This window comes from Macaca thibetana, chromosome X, assembly GCF_024542745.1.
Source record: "Macaca thibetana thibetana isolate TM-01 chromosome X, ASM2454274v1, whole genome shotgun sequence".
Classification (NCBI taxonomy): domain Eukaryota; kingdom Metazoa; phylum Chordata; class Mammalia; order Primates; family Cercopithecidae; genus Macaca; species Macaca thibetana.
In genome coordinates this window covers 53407272-53421253 of record NC_065598.1, presented here as the reverse complement: position 1 = coordinate 53421253, position 13982 = coordinate 53407272, and the positions used below count along the sequence as shown (strand labels likewise).

Here is a 13982-nt window from a genome sequence, read left to right as displayed (position 1 = left end):
AGAGCCTATGAGATTGAGAAGCGGCTGAGCACAGCAGACCTCTTCAAATTCCCCAACTTTGAGACCATCTGTTGGTATGTGGGAAAGCACATCCTGGACATCTTTCGTGGTATGGAGCCCTTTGCCAACTGTCCTTTTTGCCCCTCTCCCCTGAGTGAATGAGTGTGTGTGTATGTGTAAGTAGCGCAGTCAAGACACGATACTATTTCATCACCAGAAAGATCTCAGTATGTAAATTAAAACCATGTTGTGTACCTTAAAGATGTTCAATTTTTAAAAAGTGGTAATTAGTGCTTTAAAAACAATCTCCCTAGTGCTACCCACCCAGCCCCCAGCCCCTTCTTTTTTGAGACAGGATTTCACTCAGTCACCCAGGCTGGAGTGTGGTGGTGCGATCATGGCTCACTGCAGCTTCAAACTCCTGGGCTCAGGCAATCCTCCTAGGAGCCTTTGTTTGCCGAGTAGATAAGACTATAGGCACGGGCCCCCACACCCAGCTAATTTTGTAATTTTTTTGTACGAACAGGGTCTTGCTATGTTGACCAGACTGGTCTCAAACTCCTGGCCTCAAACGATTCTCCCACCTCAGACTCCTTTTGCTGGGGTTACAGGCATGAGCCACAGTACCCAGCAATACTACCCCTTTATAGTTTCACCCACTGTCCCCCCTGTACCATCCATAACTTCTGGAAACCACTAATCTGTTTTCCATTTCTATAATTTTGTCATTTCTTTTTTTTTTTTTTTTCCCCCAAGACAGGGTATCACTCTTGTCACCCAGGCTGGAGTGTAGTGGCGTGATCTTGGCTCACTGCAACTTCCACCTCCTGGGTTCAAGCTTCACCTACCTCAGCCTTCTGAGTAGCTGGGATTACAGACACCCGCCACCACACCCAGCTAGTTTTTGTCCTTTTTTTTTTTTCTTCTTTTTGAGATGGAGTCTCACTCTGTCGCCAGGCTGGAGTGCAGTGGCGCAATCTCTGCTCACTGCAAACTCCGCCTCCTGGGTTCAAGCGATTCTCCTGCCTCAGCCTCCGGAGTAGCTGGGACTATAGGCACATGCCACCATGCCCAGCTAATTTTTGTATTTTTAGTAGAGACGGGGTTTCACCACGTTGGCTAGGATGGTCTCAATCTCTTAACCTCATGATCTGCCCGCCTCAGCCTCCCAACGTGCTGCGATTACAGGCGTGAGAACCACCACGCCTGGCTGAATTTTGTCATTTCAAGAATATTGTATAAATGGAATCATATAGTATGTGACCTTCTCAGATTCACTTTTTTACTCAGCATAATACATGGCAGGGCATGGATTTTAACCTTTTTGTTTAGCAAGTGTGACTGAGAATATTGGATCACAGTGAAAGTATCTCTATTTCCTGCTGGTTAAGATAAAAAGCTCAATCTGGATAGTCTGAGAGTTTCCTGGATCTGCTTCCCCTGGAGATAAGGCCCAGTCCTGACCGTCCTGGCATCGTTGTTTTGGTTCCTGGGCGTTAGCCCAGTTGGAAGCCAATTTGCTTACTGGGTTTCCTCTTCCCTGATGTGATCGAGAATAGAATGGGTCCCTTACTTAGGCCTAAGATTCTTCAAGTTGACTTGGCCAGGAGAAATCAGTATTGATGAGTTACAAAGAATCTCAGGGGCCATGAGTACAGCCTCATAGCCAATACCTCAAACTCTTACTCTGCCACCCAGACTGTCACTTAAGTTTTCAATCAAATGTTGGATGACTAACTGTTCATTACTTATTCTAAACAGCTTGGTTCAGTAGAAAATTATTTATAGAGCCTAAATCTGGCTGTTTGTAGTAGCCTCCTGACATAAGGCAGAACACAGCTAATCCATCTTGTACATTAATGGCCCTTCAAGTCTGTGTAGGTAGAATTCATAGTCCTCCTGAGTGTTCTCATTTTGAAACCCAACAGGCACAGTAATGTCATGGAAGGGGCACAAGCCTCAGATTCAAATACACATGGTTTTAGTCATGGCTCTAGCACTTACTAGGTGTGTGCCTTTGGTCTTGACTTTGCCTCTCTGAACCTCAATTTCCTGGGCTGTATAATGAAGATAATACCTTGCTTACAGGATAGGTATAAGGGTTAAATGAGATAATAGATATCACATTCCTAGCACTTAGTAGATACTCAGTAAACGAACACTATTGGAAGAACTGAGATCTGCAGTGGTGCTCAGAACCTTGAGCATTTTCTCTGGTTGTCTTAACAAAAGTCCCAAGTCCTTCACTTTCCTGCATGGCTTTGTTGACACTCTGCTTTCCTCTTTCCTCCTTTAGGTTTGCGAGAGAACAGGAGACACCCTGCTTCCTACCTGGTCCATGGTGGCAAAGCCTTGAACTTGGCCTTTAGAGCCTGGACAAGGAAAGAAGTAAATATGCATATTTCTCTACCTCCTCTGGAATTTTGCCCTTTGTAGGGACTGGATTTGGTAGATGTTTTGGAGAGACAGAAGAGTCCAGAGAAACTTGTGGGCCCCTGGGTGTAGAGTGGAGGCCTGGGCTAGGATTCCTTAGATTACATTTTAAAATCTTTCTTTCTGATGATAAAAAGTAATACAACATTACCCTAGAGTATTGGAAAAATGAGGAAGAGCATAAAGAAGGAAAATTATTGCCTATAATTTTTACACTCAGCGGGAACTACTATTTAACACTTGCCTACATTTCCTTCTGGTCTTTTTTATGTGCATTTTAAAAACATAATTACTGTCACACTGTGTGGTTGACACTTGAGCAATGTGGAGGTTGGGGCGCAGACCCTGCCCCCCATGCAGTCAGAAATCCACATATAACTTTTGCCTCCCTAAAACCTTAACTGCTAACAACCTACTGTTGACCAGAAGCCTTACCAGTAACATAGTCAACACATATTTTGTATATGTTATTTGTGTTATATACTGTATTATTACAATAAAGTAAGCTGAAAGCGTATGTTTACTGTTCATAAAGTGGAAGTGGATCCTCATAAAGGGCTTTATCCTTGTCTTCACATGGAGTAGGCTGAGAAGGAAGAAAAAGGAGAGGGGTTGGTCTTGGCTGTCCCAGGTGGCAGAGTCAGAAGAAAATCTGCATATAAATGGACCCATACATTTCAAACCCATGTTGTTTAAGGGTCAACTGTATATCCAGTTTTGTGTTTGAATCTATTGGTTTATCTTAATTTTCTTGTGTCACCAAAGTTCTCCAGAAACATTTGATAGTTATGTGATATTCTTTTGCAGGAATGTACCATCCTTGCCTAACTACTTGCTTTTTGCTGCTTCCTTTTTATTTCTTTGAGGGAATAGTTTTAAATAATCATACAGTAAATGTCTGTTTTTGTCCCTCATTTCTTGATTGTTTCTTCAGGATAGATTCCTGGAAGAACAATTACTGAATCAAAGTATATGAAAAAATGTAAGGCTCTTGATGCATACTGCCAAAGTGGGTTTTAGAAATGTGCAAGTGTCCGTTTATCCAACTGAACACTAATCAGCTATTAAAAAAAAAAAAAGCTCTGTATGTACTGATTTGGAAAGATCTCCAGAATTTGTCAAGTAAAGGTGCACAACCATGTGTATAGTGTGCCACTTTATATGTAAAAACGGGGGAAATAAGAATTATCTTAGTATACACTTGCCTGAATATATGATCTGGGATGTAGAAACTAATGAAAATGGTTACCTGTGGGAGTGGGATGATGAGATTGATGGCAGGAACAGGGTGGGATTGATGGCAGGGACAGGGTAGGAATGAAGCTTTTCAATATTTTATTTAATTAATTTATTTATTTATGAGACAGAGCCTTGCTCTGTTGCCCAGGCTGGAGTGCAGTGGCACGATCTCAGCTCACTGCAGCCTCTGCCTCCCGGGTTCAAGTGATTCTCGTGCCTCAGCCTCCTGAGTAGCTGGGATTACAGGCATGTGCCACCATGCCTGGCTAATTTTTGTATTTTTAATAGAGATGGGGTTTCACCGTGTTGGCCGGGCTGGTCTCAAACTCCTGATCCATCCACCTCAGCCTCCCAAAGTGCTGGGATTACAGGCGTGAGCCACCACACCTGGCCTTTCTTTCTTTTCTAATGTAAGCCTTTAGCTGTTAATTTCCTTCTCAGCACCAATATTTGATTTTTGATCCATGTGAACGAATTAACTTTTCAGAATACTGAATTTAAAGAACACACCAAGAAATCAAGAAAAGAAGAAATGTCAACATGTAATCTTAGGCTTTAGATACTCCCTTTTCTGGGTATATTGTGACCAAAGGTCACTGCACTGCAGGCTTAACTTGTACAATCTCCTTAGTTCCTGTTGCCAACCTTCCCCTCAGATATTCTTGGATTTCATATTTTGAGCCTTCCCTTGCTCCCCGGGCTCACCTATACCTGGACCTTAGCCTGCGATTCTGTTTCTCCACACCTCTCAGGTGTGGCTGCCTTGGGTTTCATCTCTGACCCCTCCCACGGAGTGAACTTTAGAGTGACTGTGTCCCAAAAACACCAAAAGGGAGGTGGGTGTGCCCCAAGCACTCATGACTCAGGATGGACCCAGGGACCAAGGGATGGCCCCAAACAGAGTGATCAGTGGGAGCTGGAGTAGAGTAGAACATAGTTCTGAGACGCCCATGCTCATGGAAGGACTCTTGTGAAGTGCAGATGATTTGTAGAGGAGGAACCTGCTCCCTTACCTTTCCAGAGACCCTGGTCTGGGAAGGAAGAAGCCATAAGATTATCTAGCTGGGTCAGATGGTTTCTTAGCTCCCCACCTAGCCACGAAAATAAATTACACCAGATAGATGAAAAGAGTTAAAGGAAAAAAAGAGAATTAAACCATGAGAAACAAGGAAATGCTGAGGAATTTTCTCTCAGCCCTCTGGATACAGAAATGAAGTGAAAAGTCACAAAGGAAAACCTTGAGATCTACATAAAAATGTAAATCTTGGTACTCAAAAAGAGGGCAAACAAAAGAGACAACTAACAGGGATCGCTCTGGGTTGCTGTTGAGCTAGCTGTGGGCCAGTTGCTGCTCAGCACAGAGTTCCTTCCTCACAAGTGGAGAGGCTGGTTTGTCCCCGCTGATCTCTCTGAGGTCCTTGACTTTTTTGAGAGGTGTGGCCCAAACCCACAACTTAGTTCCTTATATCTCTTGATACTGTCTTTTTTAGATAGATGTTTTACAAATATTTTCTCTCAGTCTGTGGCTTACAAAGTAGCAGAGGTGCTGAAACAGGTTTTTCAAAGAGAAGTTTTGCTTTTTAAGTTCAGTTGATCAACTTTTTTCTTTTCGGGTCCATGCTTATGTCCTATCTAAGAAATCTTTGCCTAACTGAAGGCCACAAAGAACTTCTCCTCTGTCTAAAGCAGGAGTTTCCGGCCAGGGTACAGTGGCTCATGCCTGTAATCCAGCACTTTGGGAGGCCGAGGCAGGTGAATCACCCGAGGTCAGGAATTTGAGACCAGCCTGGCCAACATGGCGAAACCCCATCTCTATTAAAAAGACAAAAATTAGCCAGGCATGGTGGCACATGCCTGTAATCCCAGCTACTGGGGAGGCTGAGGCATGAGAATTGCTTGAACCTGGGAGGCGAAGGTTGCAGTGAGCCAAGACCACCACACCACTGAACTCTAGCCTTGGTGGCAGAGTAAGACTGTCTCAAAAAAATAGTAAGAAGTAAATAAAATATAACAAGGGTTTCCAACCTTTTGGCTTCCCTGGGCCACATTGGAAGAAGAATTGTCTTGGGCCACACATAATAGCTGATGAGCTTAAAAAAGAAAAAAAAAATTACAAAAAATCACATAGGCTGGGTGCAGTGGTTCGTGCCTGTAATCCCAGCACTTTGGAGGCCAAGGCGAGTGGATCGCCTGAGGTCAGGAGTTCAAGACCAGCCTGGCCAACATGGTGAAACCCCGTATCTACTAAAAATACAAAAAATTAGCTGGGTGTAGTGGTTCACTTCTGTAGTGCCAGCTACTGGAGAGGCTGAAGCAGGAGAATCGCTTGAACCCAGGAGGTGGGGGTTGCAGCGAGCTGAGATGGTGCCATTGCACTTCAGCCTATGCAAGAGTAGGGAAACTCCATCTCAAAAAAAACCAAAAAAGGTCTCATAATGTTTTAAGAAATTTTACTCATTTGTGTTGTCACATTCAAAGCCATCCTGGGCAGTGGGTTGGACAAGCATGGTCTAAAGGGTATATAGTTTTAGGTTTTACATTTAGGTCTATGATCCATTTTACGTTTGTGTTTGTGTGTATGGTGCAAGATATGGATTGAGGTTCTTTTTTTTTTGCATGTGGATATCCAATTGGTCCAGAATCATTTGTTGAAAAGACTACCCTTTCTCCATTGAATTGCCTTGGCATATTTGTCCAAAATCAGTTGTCTCTTTATGTGTGGGTTTATTCCTCATGCCTCTTGTTTGACAGGCTCTGCCAGACCATGAGGATGAGATCCCGGAGACAGTGCGAACCGTACAGCTCATTAAAGATCTGGCCAGGGAGATCCGCCTGGTGGAAGTAAGGAGCATGGGGCAGGGAAGAGAAGGAATTTGGAAAGGCCTTTGAGGCTCAAGTGGCAGGTTAGGCCTCTGCAGTTAGCATGAGAGCCCAGGGGAAGGGTCGGGAAGACCCTACCAAAGACACAATTCATTTATTCAAATAATTATTACTGTGTTTCAAGTGTGCCGCACATTGGGCTAGGTTCTTAAAACACATAAATAGTGCCTGCCCACAAAGAACTCAGCCTAGTAGAGGACCCTAAGCAAAGTTAACCTCTTTGAGTTTCAGTTTCCTCATCTCTAAAATGGGGAATAATTGTACCTACTCAAGGATTGTTAAAAGGATTAGGTAAGGTAATGTGAGTTGAGCACAAAAATAGAGTGCTTGGCACACAGTAGGTGCACAATAAATTCTGACGGTGGGTCATGGTGGTGGGTGGTGGTGGTAGTTGTAGTTGTTGTTGTTATTAATATTTTGACTCAGTCTCTGCATTCTGCAAAATGACAGTTCTCTCGGGGTGAAGATGATTACAAAGCCATGTTTCAACAGGTGGCATATACCACGAGGCAGTAAGGTATAGTGGTAAGAGATTCAGAGAAACCTGGGTTCTGGTTCCTGCTCTGTCACTTGCAAGCCTTTCAGAGCCTCAGTTTCCTCATCTATAAAGTGAGGATAACACTAACCTTTCAGAATTTTGTTAGGATCAAAAGCTAGTATATGTAGAGCCCCTCGCACAGTGCCTGGCAGAGTAAGTACTCAATAAATGTGAGCCATTGTTATTAGTAGACTTTATAGCAAAGAGAGAAGTTGGTGTGGGATGGTGAAGTAGCAGAGGCACCAGAGGAGAACTCCTTTAAGCTCAGAAGCTGTAAAGTTTTATTTAGTGCCCAGGATATATACATCCATGCTGAAGGGTGGTCAAAGTGAGCTGGGAAGTTGTGCTTCTAGCCTCACTGCTTGCAGCATGTTTCACTGCCTACACCATAGCTTACAGTGTCCACCTCCTACCTCTCATTTTCCTCCACTCCCATCTGTCAAAATCATTCAGGATAGTTAAAGGCCTACCTTTTCTCCAGTGCCTCCCACTTAAACCACAAAACTCTGGGCTGGTTGGAAGAGGACTTAGAGATAGAGTATATGTGGTCCATGGGCTTTCAAATGACTTAAAGCAATGGAATCCTTTTTTAAAAATGACATCTTAGGTGGAAGGCCAATATTCAAAGCACAGCTGCTTTGAATAAGATGAAGGTGGGAGGCCTAGGGCTCCACTTGTTCTTTTTATTTGCCTTCTACCTTCCCCCGATTCTCAGGGCTCCTCCCAAGAAGCTCAAAGTAGCCACAGAACATCTTCAGAAATCACCTTTCCAGTCTAGTCCTTTAATTTTACAGCTGAGCAAACAGTCTCAAATGGTCAGATAACTTTCCTGAGCTAGTTACAGAGCTAGCTAGTAGCAGAATTAGGACTAGAACCTCTCCTTTTCTCAAATCCTGTAGTCCTTAGAGTTTGAACCACCCAGATTAGTACTTGATTATTTTATGTTTCATGGCAGCTGCTTAGTGGAGTATTTTCTCTCCAATTTTGACAGTGCTTTGCTCGTCTTCTTACTTGTCAATGGCTGGGTAAAGAAATGCCACCCAATAAATTCTTGATGACTCATTATGTAAAAGCTAGGGTGTGCATATGTGGAGCATCTGTAAGCCACTTCCATGGCAGTGCCACCAGTACCAGGAACAGACCTCTGCTCTTAGTGTTGAGAGAACCCTTGAGTAAGCTCTAACCCCCTCATGTACTAACACTCTTGTAGGACATCTTCCAACAGAACGTTGGGAAGACGAGCAATATCTTTGGGCTGCAGAGGATCTTCCCAGCCGGCTCCATTCCCCTAACCAGGCCAGCCCATTCCACTTCAATGTCCATGTCCAGGCTGTCACTGCCCTCCAAAAATGGTTCAAAGAAGAAAGGCCTGAAGCCCAAGGAACTCTTCAAGAAGGCAGAGCGAAAGGGCAAGGAGAGTTCAGCCTTGGGGCCTGCTGGCCAGTTGAGCTATAATCTCATGGACACATACAATCATCAGGCACTGAAGACAGGCTCTTTCCAGAAAGCAAAGGTGGGTGCTGGCCCATGAGTTCAGCCCAACCCTTTTGGGTGTCCCTTGGAAGAACAGGGTTTCAAAAAGCAGGCTATCCTGTCTGGCTGCCATGTCCCTTAGACCCCCTGGTGTTTGGCTACCAGTCCCACTCATTTAACAGGCATTTATTGAGACCTTTTCTATGCTGGGCACTGTGATAGGTGCTATGGATGTGACTCTCAAGAGGCTGACAGGCGAGTGAGAAAGACAGGCATAAAAACAAATGAGTGCAATCAAGTATTGTGAATGCCACAATCAAGGGTGTGTGTGGGACCCTGAGATACAGAGGAGGGTTAATTCTGTCTGGGTAGGGAAGATTTTCAGGAGCTCTTTTCAGAAAACATAACACTTAGCTGAATTTTGAAATGCTGGGATGGGAATGAGATTTGAAAACATTGCGTGTGTCAGGTTGTAGTCTTGAGCAGGTCCTTGAGAAAAGCCCTCCACCAGGGCTCCATCTTGCCTCAAGATTGTGATTCTCTCCATGGGCATCTGAAGATGTGCCCCCTCTTTTTTAAGGGAACATGATTCACAAGATTGATAGGTGTCCCCTGAACCAACCACACATTTTCAAACTCCTGCTCCTGTGATCAGTGGGGGTGTGGGGGGACAGTATAGCAGAAGGCCTTGGCTCAGGTGGTTTTGACAGTGAACTGAACCAGTGAAACCAGAGGGTACGTGCCATCATGATTCCCATGGGAGTCCCAGACAGGTGACAACTGAGCTTCCTACTTCTGCAGTTCAACATCACTGGTGCCTGCTTGAATGACTCAGATGATGACTCACCAGACTTGGACCTTGATGGAAATGAGAGCCCATTGGCCCTATTGATGTCTAACGGCAGGTGAGGTGGGAAGGGGGAGCACAGAGGTACTGGGACTGTCAGTGGTAATATGCCACTGAGACAGGGCATGGAATTGGAATCTAGGGGTTGGGACATGGGTAGGAGGGACTGTACTTAGGGCAATACCTAGATAATATAATGTATCATTGCTTAGTTCAGAGAACCACAGTGTGGTGTTGGAGGTGGGTAGAGGGAGAGGTCTGAAATCGAATTGGCAATCCTGAGAAAGATTTTATCGGTTCTAGAAACTTCAGCAAGTCATTGGGCGAGAACCACTGGCAGCAATAAGTATAGCATACTTACTAAAAGCATTAGTTTTTTCTATACCTTTTGACTTAAGATTAGATTTTTAGGAATTTATAGAAATCCTTGCACACAAGTGTGTAATGATAAATGTTCAGTGTTCGCTGCACCATTGTAATAGTAATTGGAAACATCCAAATGTTCATCAGTAAGGGCTGGATAAATGATGGTACATCTATAGAATGGAATATCATGTAGCCATTACAAAGAATGAGACAGTTAAATATTGACACAGAAAGATGTTTAAGGCGTATTTTAAAAATCAGATTACAGAATAATAGGAATAGTTCCATTTTTACTTTTAAAAGGGCATGTATGCACATGTATATATGTATGCACGTATGGAAAAGACATATATAGACTTTTGTATTTTTTGAAGAGGGAGGTTTAAAAATGGAATATACAAGCGTTAGAAATAAAAACAATGTGAAAGAGCACACAGTGAAAAATCTCACACCCATCTCTCTTTCCCTGTTTACCTTCCCATGGACAACCAATGTCAGTGGTTTCCTTCCAGAGATATGTATGTATATTTAGGCAAACAAATAGTGTGTGTGATATATATATGTAAATATATTTTTTAAAAAAATAGAGATGGTGTTTCTGTTATTGCCCGGGCTGAGCTCTAACTCCTAGACTCAGGTGATCCTCCCACTTCGGCCTCCAAAGTGCTGGGATTACAGATGTGAGCCACCTTGCCTGACCTAGTTACATATTTTATACTTGTTACACCAAGTTTTTTGTGTTGTGTGTGTGTTTTGTTTGTTTGTTTGTTTTTTGTTTTTTTTTTTTTTTTTGAGACAGAGTCTCGCTCTGTTACCCAGGCTGGAGTGCAGTGGTGTGGTCTCGGCTCACTGCAACCTCTGCCCCCTCGGTTCAAGCGATTCTCGTGTCTCAGCCTCCCAAATAGCTGGGACTTCAGGTGCATGCTACCACACCCAGCTAATTTTTGTATTTTTAGTAGAGACAGGGTTTCTACATGTTGGCCAGGCTGGTCTCGAACTCCTGGCCTCGAGTGATCTGCCCGCCTCAGTCTCCCAAAGTGCTGGGATTACAGGCATTAGCCCATGTGCCCAGCCTTGTTATACCAAGTTTTTAACAGTGGTTATCCCTGGAAAGTACAATAGGGAAGGTAAGAGCAAATTTTCACTTGAGTAGCATTTGAATTTTGTACAATGAGCACGTATTTACTTTTCTTTAAATATTTAAGTATTTACTCTTCTTTAAATAATTTTAAAAGAACAAGTTCTAAAAGAATAAAATAAAAGCTGTTTACAACAAAATTATGGACTTGGGGAATCAGGCAATCCAAGGTTTAAATCCCAGCTGTGACACATATTCACTGTTCTACTTTGGCAAACTAATTAACCTATCTGAGCTTCAGTGTCCTCATTATATGTATTCTATAGTTAAAACTTACCTTAGAGTTGTTGGAGGATTAAATGAGATAATATATGTAGAACGTTAACCACAGGGCCTGCCATATAATTAATACTTAATAAATGGTAGTTCTTATAAATATGATGATGTCGAGACAAAAGAATTCTCCATGAAGATGGTGATAACGATGATGTGGCCATGACCAGAATCTAAGAAGATTGTCAGAAACCCTGAAATACATAGAGGCAGGGAAAGCCAGTAAGGGCTATTTTCTAGATACTCAGAACACTAGACAGCAGCAGTCAAGAGCCAGGTGCAGAGTATGAACAATGTAGGAACACAAACAACAAAGGTACCTTAATAGCTGCCTTCTAGGAAAAGGTTACCTTCAGATCCATCTGGGCCCACCTGGGTGGAAAATAAGGGAAAAAGGAGTGAGAGTAGGGCAGATTCTGAAAGCAACAGAGCTATTCTTGGGGTTTGAGAATCCAGTTACTGAAGTGTAAGATTAGAGAGACTGTTGAGTATTGCCTTTGTCCAGAACTCACGATAGGTCTCCTGGACAGGAGAAAATTCAGTCCTAGGAGTCCAGCCTATAATGGCTATTGAAGGTACAGTAAGACATTTCCTGCCCCTGCCCCACCCCCAGCACTCCTTCTTGTGCTGCTGCCTATTACCCGCTGCAGTGTCAGAAGCTGTTAAGTGAACCCAGATAGTCAAAGTAGAGAAATATTTACAGATGATGTGATGGTATGTCTGGGCTTCTCTCCAAACTTTGTGTTTTGCAGAGATTGAGGTGTAGATGAAACAAGACTGGCTGTGTTGATAATTGCTGAAACTTAGCTGAGTGATAGGTACATGAGAATTAATTATACTTTTATATTTTTGTGTATGTTTGAAAATTTTCTTTAAAAATTTTTAAAAAATTGTTAGAGACAGGGTCTTGCTGTATTGCCCAGGCTCAAGGAGTTCTTTTGCCTCAGCCTCCTGAGTTAGCCGATACTACAGACATGCACTACCACAACCCAGCTGAAAATTTTAATTATTGGAAGTTAATAGAAGACCAGGGCATACATAGCTGTCATTTATTGAGCATCTCCTCTGTGTCAAAGTCTGTCTTAGCTGTTTATATATACTATTTTATTTAATCCTCACAACAACCCCAAAAGTAAGTAGTAGTATCCCCATTTTACTAATGTGAAAATTGAGAGAGAACCTTATAATATTAGCTACATGGAGCAGTTGCCATGGATCAAGCTCTGTATGAGCTCATTTAATCCTCAACCCTCTGAGGTAGAAAATAGGTCAGTTAAATGACAGCCAATTCACTGAAAGTCAATTTAACCAAATTACTAGTTGCTGAATGTATCAGTGTACTGATTTGCCAAAAACATGTTTCTTTTTAACTGTTCATGAGGTTTTTTTCCAGCAGTTCATATTGGTTAATATAGTCTACTATGTGTAACAGGATTATCTAAGCCACTTTTGAGTTCTGGACAAAGGCATTGTTCATTTCAACCAGCAATCATGAGTTTCTTCACTTACTGGCCAACATTTGTTATTTTTTTTTCTTTTTGACTATAGCCATTCTGGTGGATGTAAAGTGTAAACTCATTGTATGTGTTTTTTTTTTAAAAAATAAAAATTGTGGCCCAGTACGGTGGCTCACACCTGTAATCCCAACACTTTGGGAGGCCAAAGTGGGCGGATCACTTGTTAGGAGTTTGAGACCAGCCTGGCCAACATGACGAAACCCTTGTCTGTACTAAAATTACAAAAATTAGCCAGACATGGTGGTGGGCGCCTATAATCCCAGCTACTTGGGAGGCTGAGACAGGAGAATTGCTTGAACCCAGGAGGTGGGAGGTTGCAGTGAGCCGAGATCATGCCACTACTCCAGCCTAGGCAACAGAGCAAGACTCCATCTCAAAAAGAAAAAAAAAAAGCAAATAAGAATTAAAATTGTATTTAAGGTATACAATGTGATATTTGATAAAGTTTATACTGTGAAATGATTATGCCAGTAAAGCTAGTTAACATATGCATCACTTCACGTACTTACCATGTGTTTGTGGTGAGAACACACAGGTCTACTCTCCTATGAAATTTCAAGTATCAGTGCAGTTTTGGTTTTGTTTTTTTTTTGAGACGGAGTCTTGCCGAGGCAAGAGAATTACTTGAACCCGGGAGGCAGAGGTTGCCATGGGCTGAGATCACGCCATTGAACTCCAGCCTGGGCGACAGAGCAAGACTCTGTCTCAAAAAAAAAACAAAAAAACAAAAAAATTCTGGATACAAATCCTTTGCCAGATAAATGATTTCCAAATATTTTCTCTCAGTCTGTGGCTTTTATTTTATTTTCTTAATGGTTTCTTTTGAAATACAAAATTTTTAATTTTACTTAATCCCAGGTTATATGATATTTTTCTGTGTTTTACTCTAGTCTTATAGTTTTAGGCTTTACATTTAGATCTATGATGCATTTTACGTTAATTTTTGTATATGATGTGAGGTAAGGGTCCACATTTATTTCTTTGTATCCATTTTTCTCAGCAACTTTTACTGAAAAAACCATCCTTTCCCCCACTGAGCTGCTTTAGCACCTTTTGTCAAAAATCATTTGATCATAAATTTAAGGGTTTATTCGGAACTCAAAGTTCTTTTCCACTGATCTGTATGTCTGTCTTTATGCTGATATCACATTGCCTTGATTACCATAGCTTTAGAGTAAATTTTGGGATTGAACAGTGTAAGTCCTCCAATGTTGTTCTTTTTCAAAATTATTTTGTCTGTGTTAGGTCCTTTATATGTCCAAGTATGTTTTACTATCA

At 42.2% G+C, this 13982-nt stretch overlaps 3 protein-coding genes across 34 annotated transcripts in view; 2 read left to right on the top strand and 1 right to left on the bottom strand.

The window, feature by feature from the left end:
* TSR2 (TSR2 ribosome maturation factor) overlaps window positions 1–13982 on the bottom strand; it is a 1158091-nt gene that overhangs the window by 453815 nt on the left and 690294 nt on the right. The window contains exon 1 of one of the 28 annotated variants that reach the window (XM_050777080.1): window positions 665–668. The exons of the other annotated variants lie outside the window; for them this stretch is intronic. The gene's annotated coding sequence lies outside the window, so the exon portion shown is untranslated. Of the gene's footprint in view, window positions 1–664; window positions 669–13982 lie in introns of those variants that run through there. 28 annotated transcript variants of the gene reach the window in all.
* Window positions 1–13982, top strand: part of HUWE1 (HECT, UBA and WWE domain containing E3 ubiquitin protein ligase 1) — a 650778-nt gene that overhangs the window by 189501 nt on the left and 447295 nt on the right. The window lies entirely within an intron of this gene.
* The window catches only part of PHF8 (PHD finger protein 8), a 109731-nt gene that overhangs the window by 47517 nt on the left and 48232 nt on the right, over window positions 1–13982 (top strand). For 4 of the 5 annotated variants that reach the window (XM_050776860.1, XM_050776862.1, XM_050776861.1 and 1 more), the window contains 5 exons: window positions 3–109; window positions 2297–2388; window positions 6424–6513; window positions 8301–8603; window positions 9365–9468. In XM_050776860.1, the coding sequence (XP_050632817.1) occupies window positions 3–109; window positions 2297–2388; window positions 6424–6513; window positions 8301–8603; window positions 9365–9468 (696 nt within the window). The remainder of the gene's footprint in view (window positions 1–2; window positions 110–2296; window positions 2389–6423; window positions 6514–8300; window positions 8604–9364; window positions 9469–13982) is intronic. The other variant, XM_050776864.1, reaches the window with a different exon arrangement.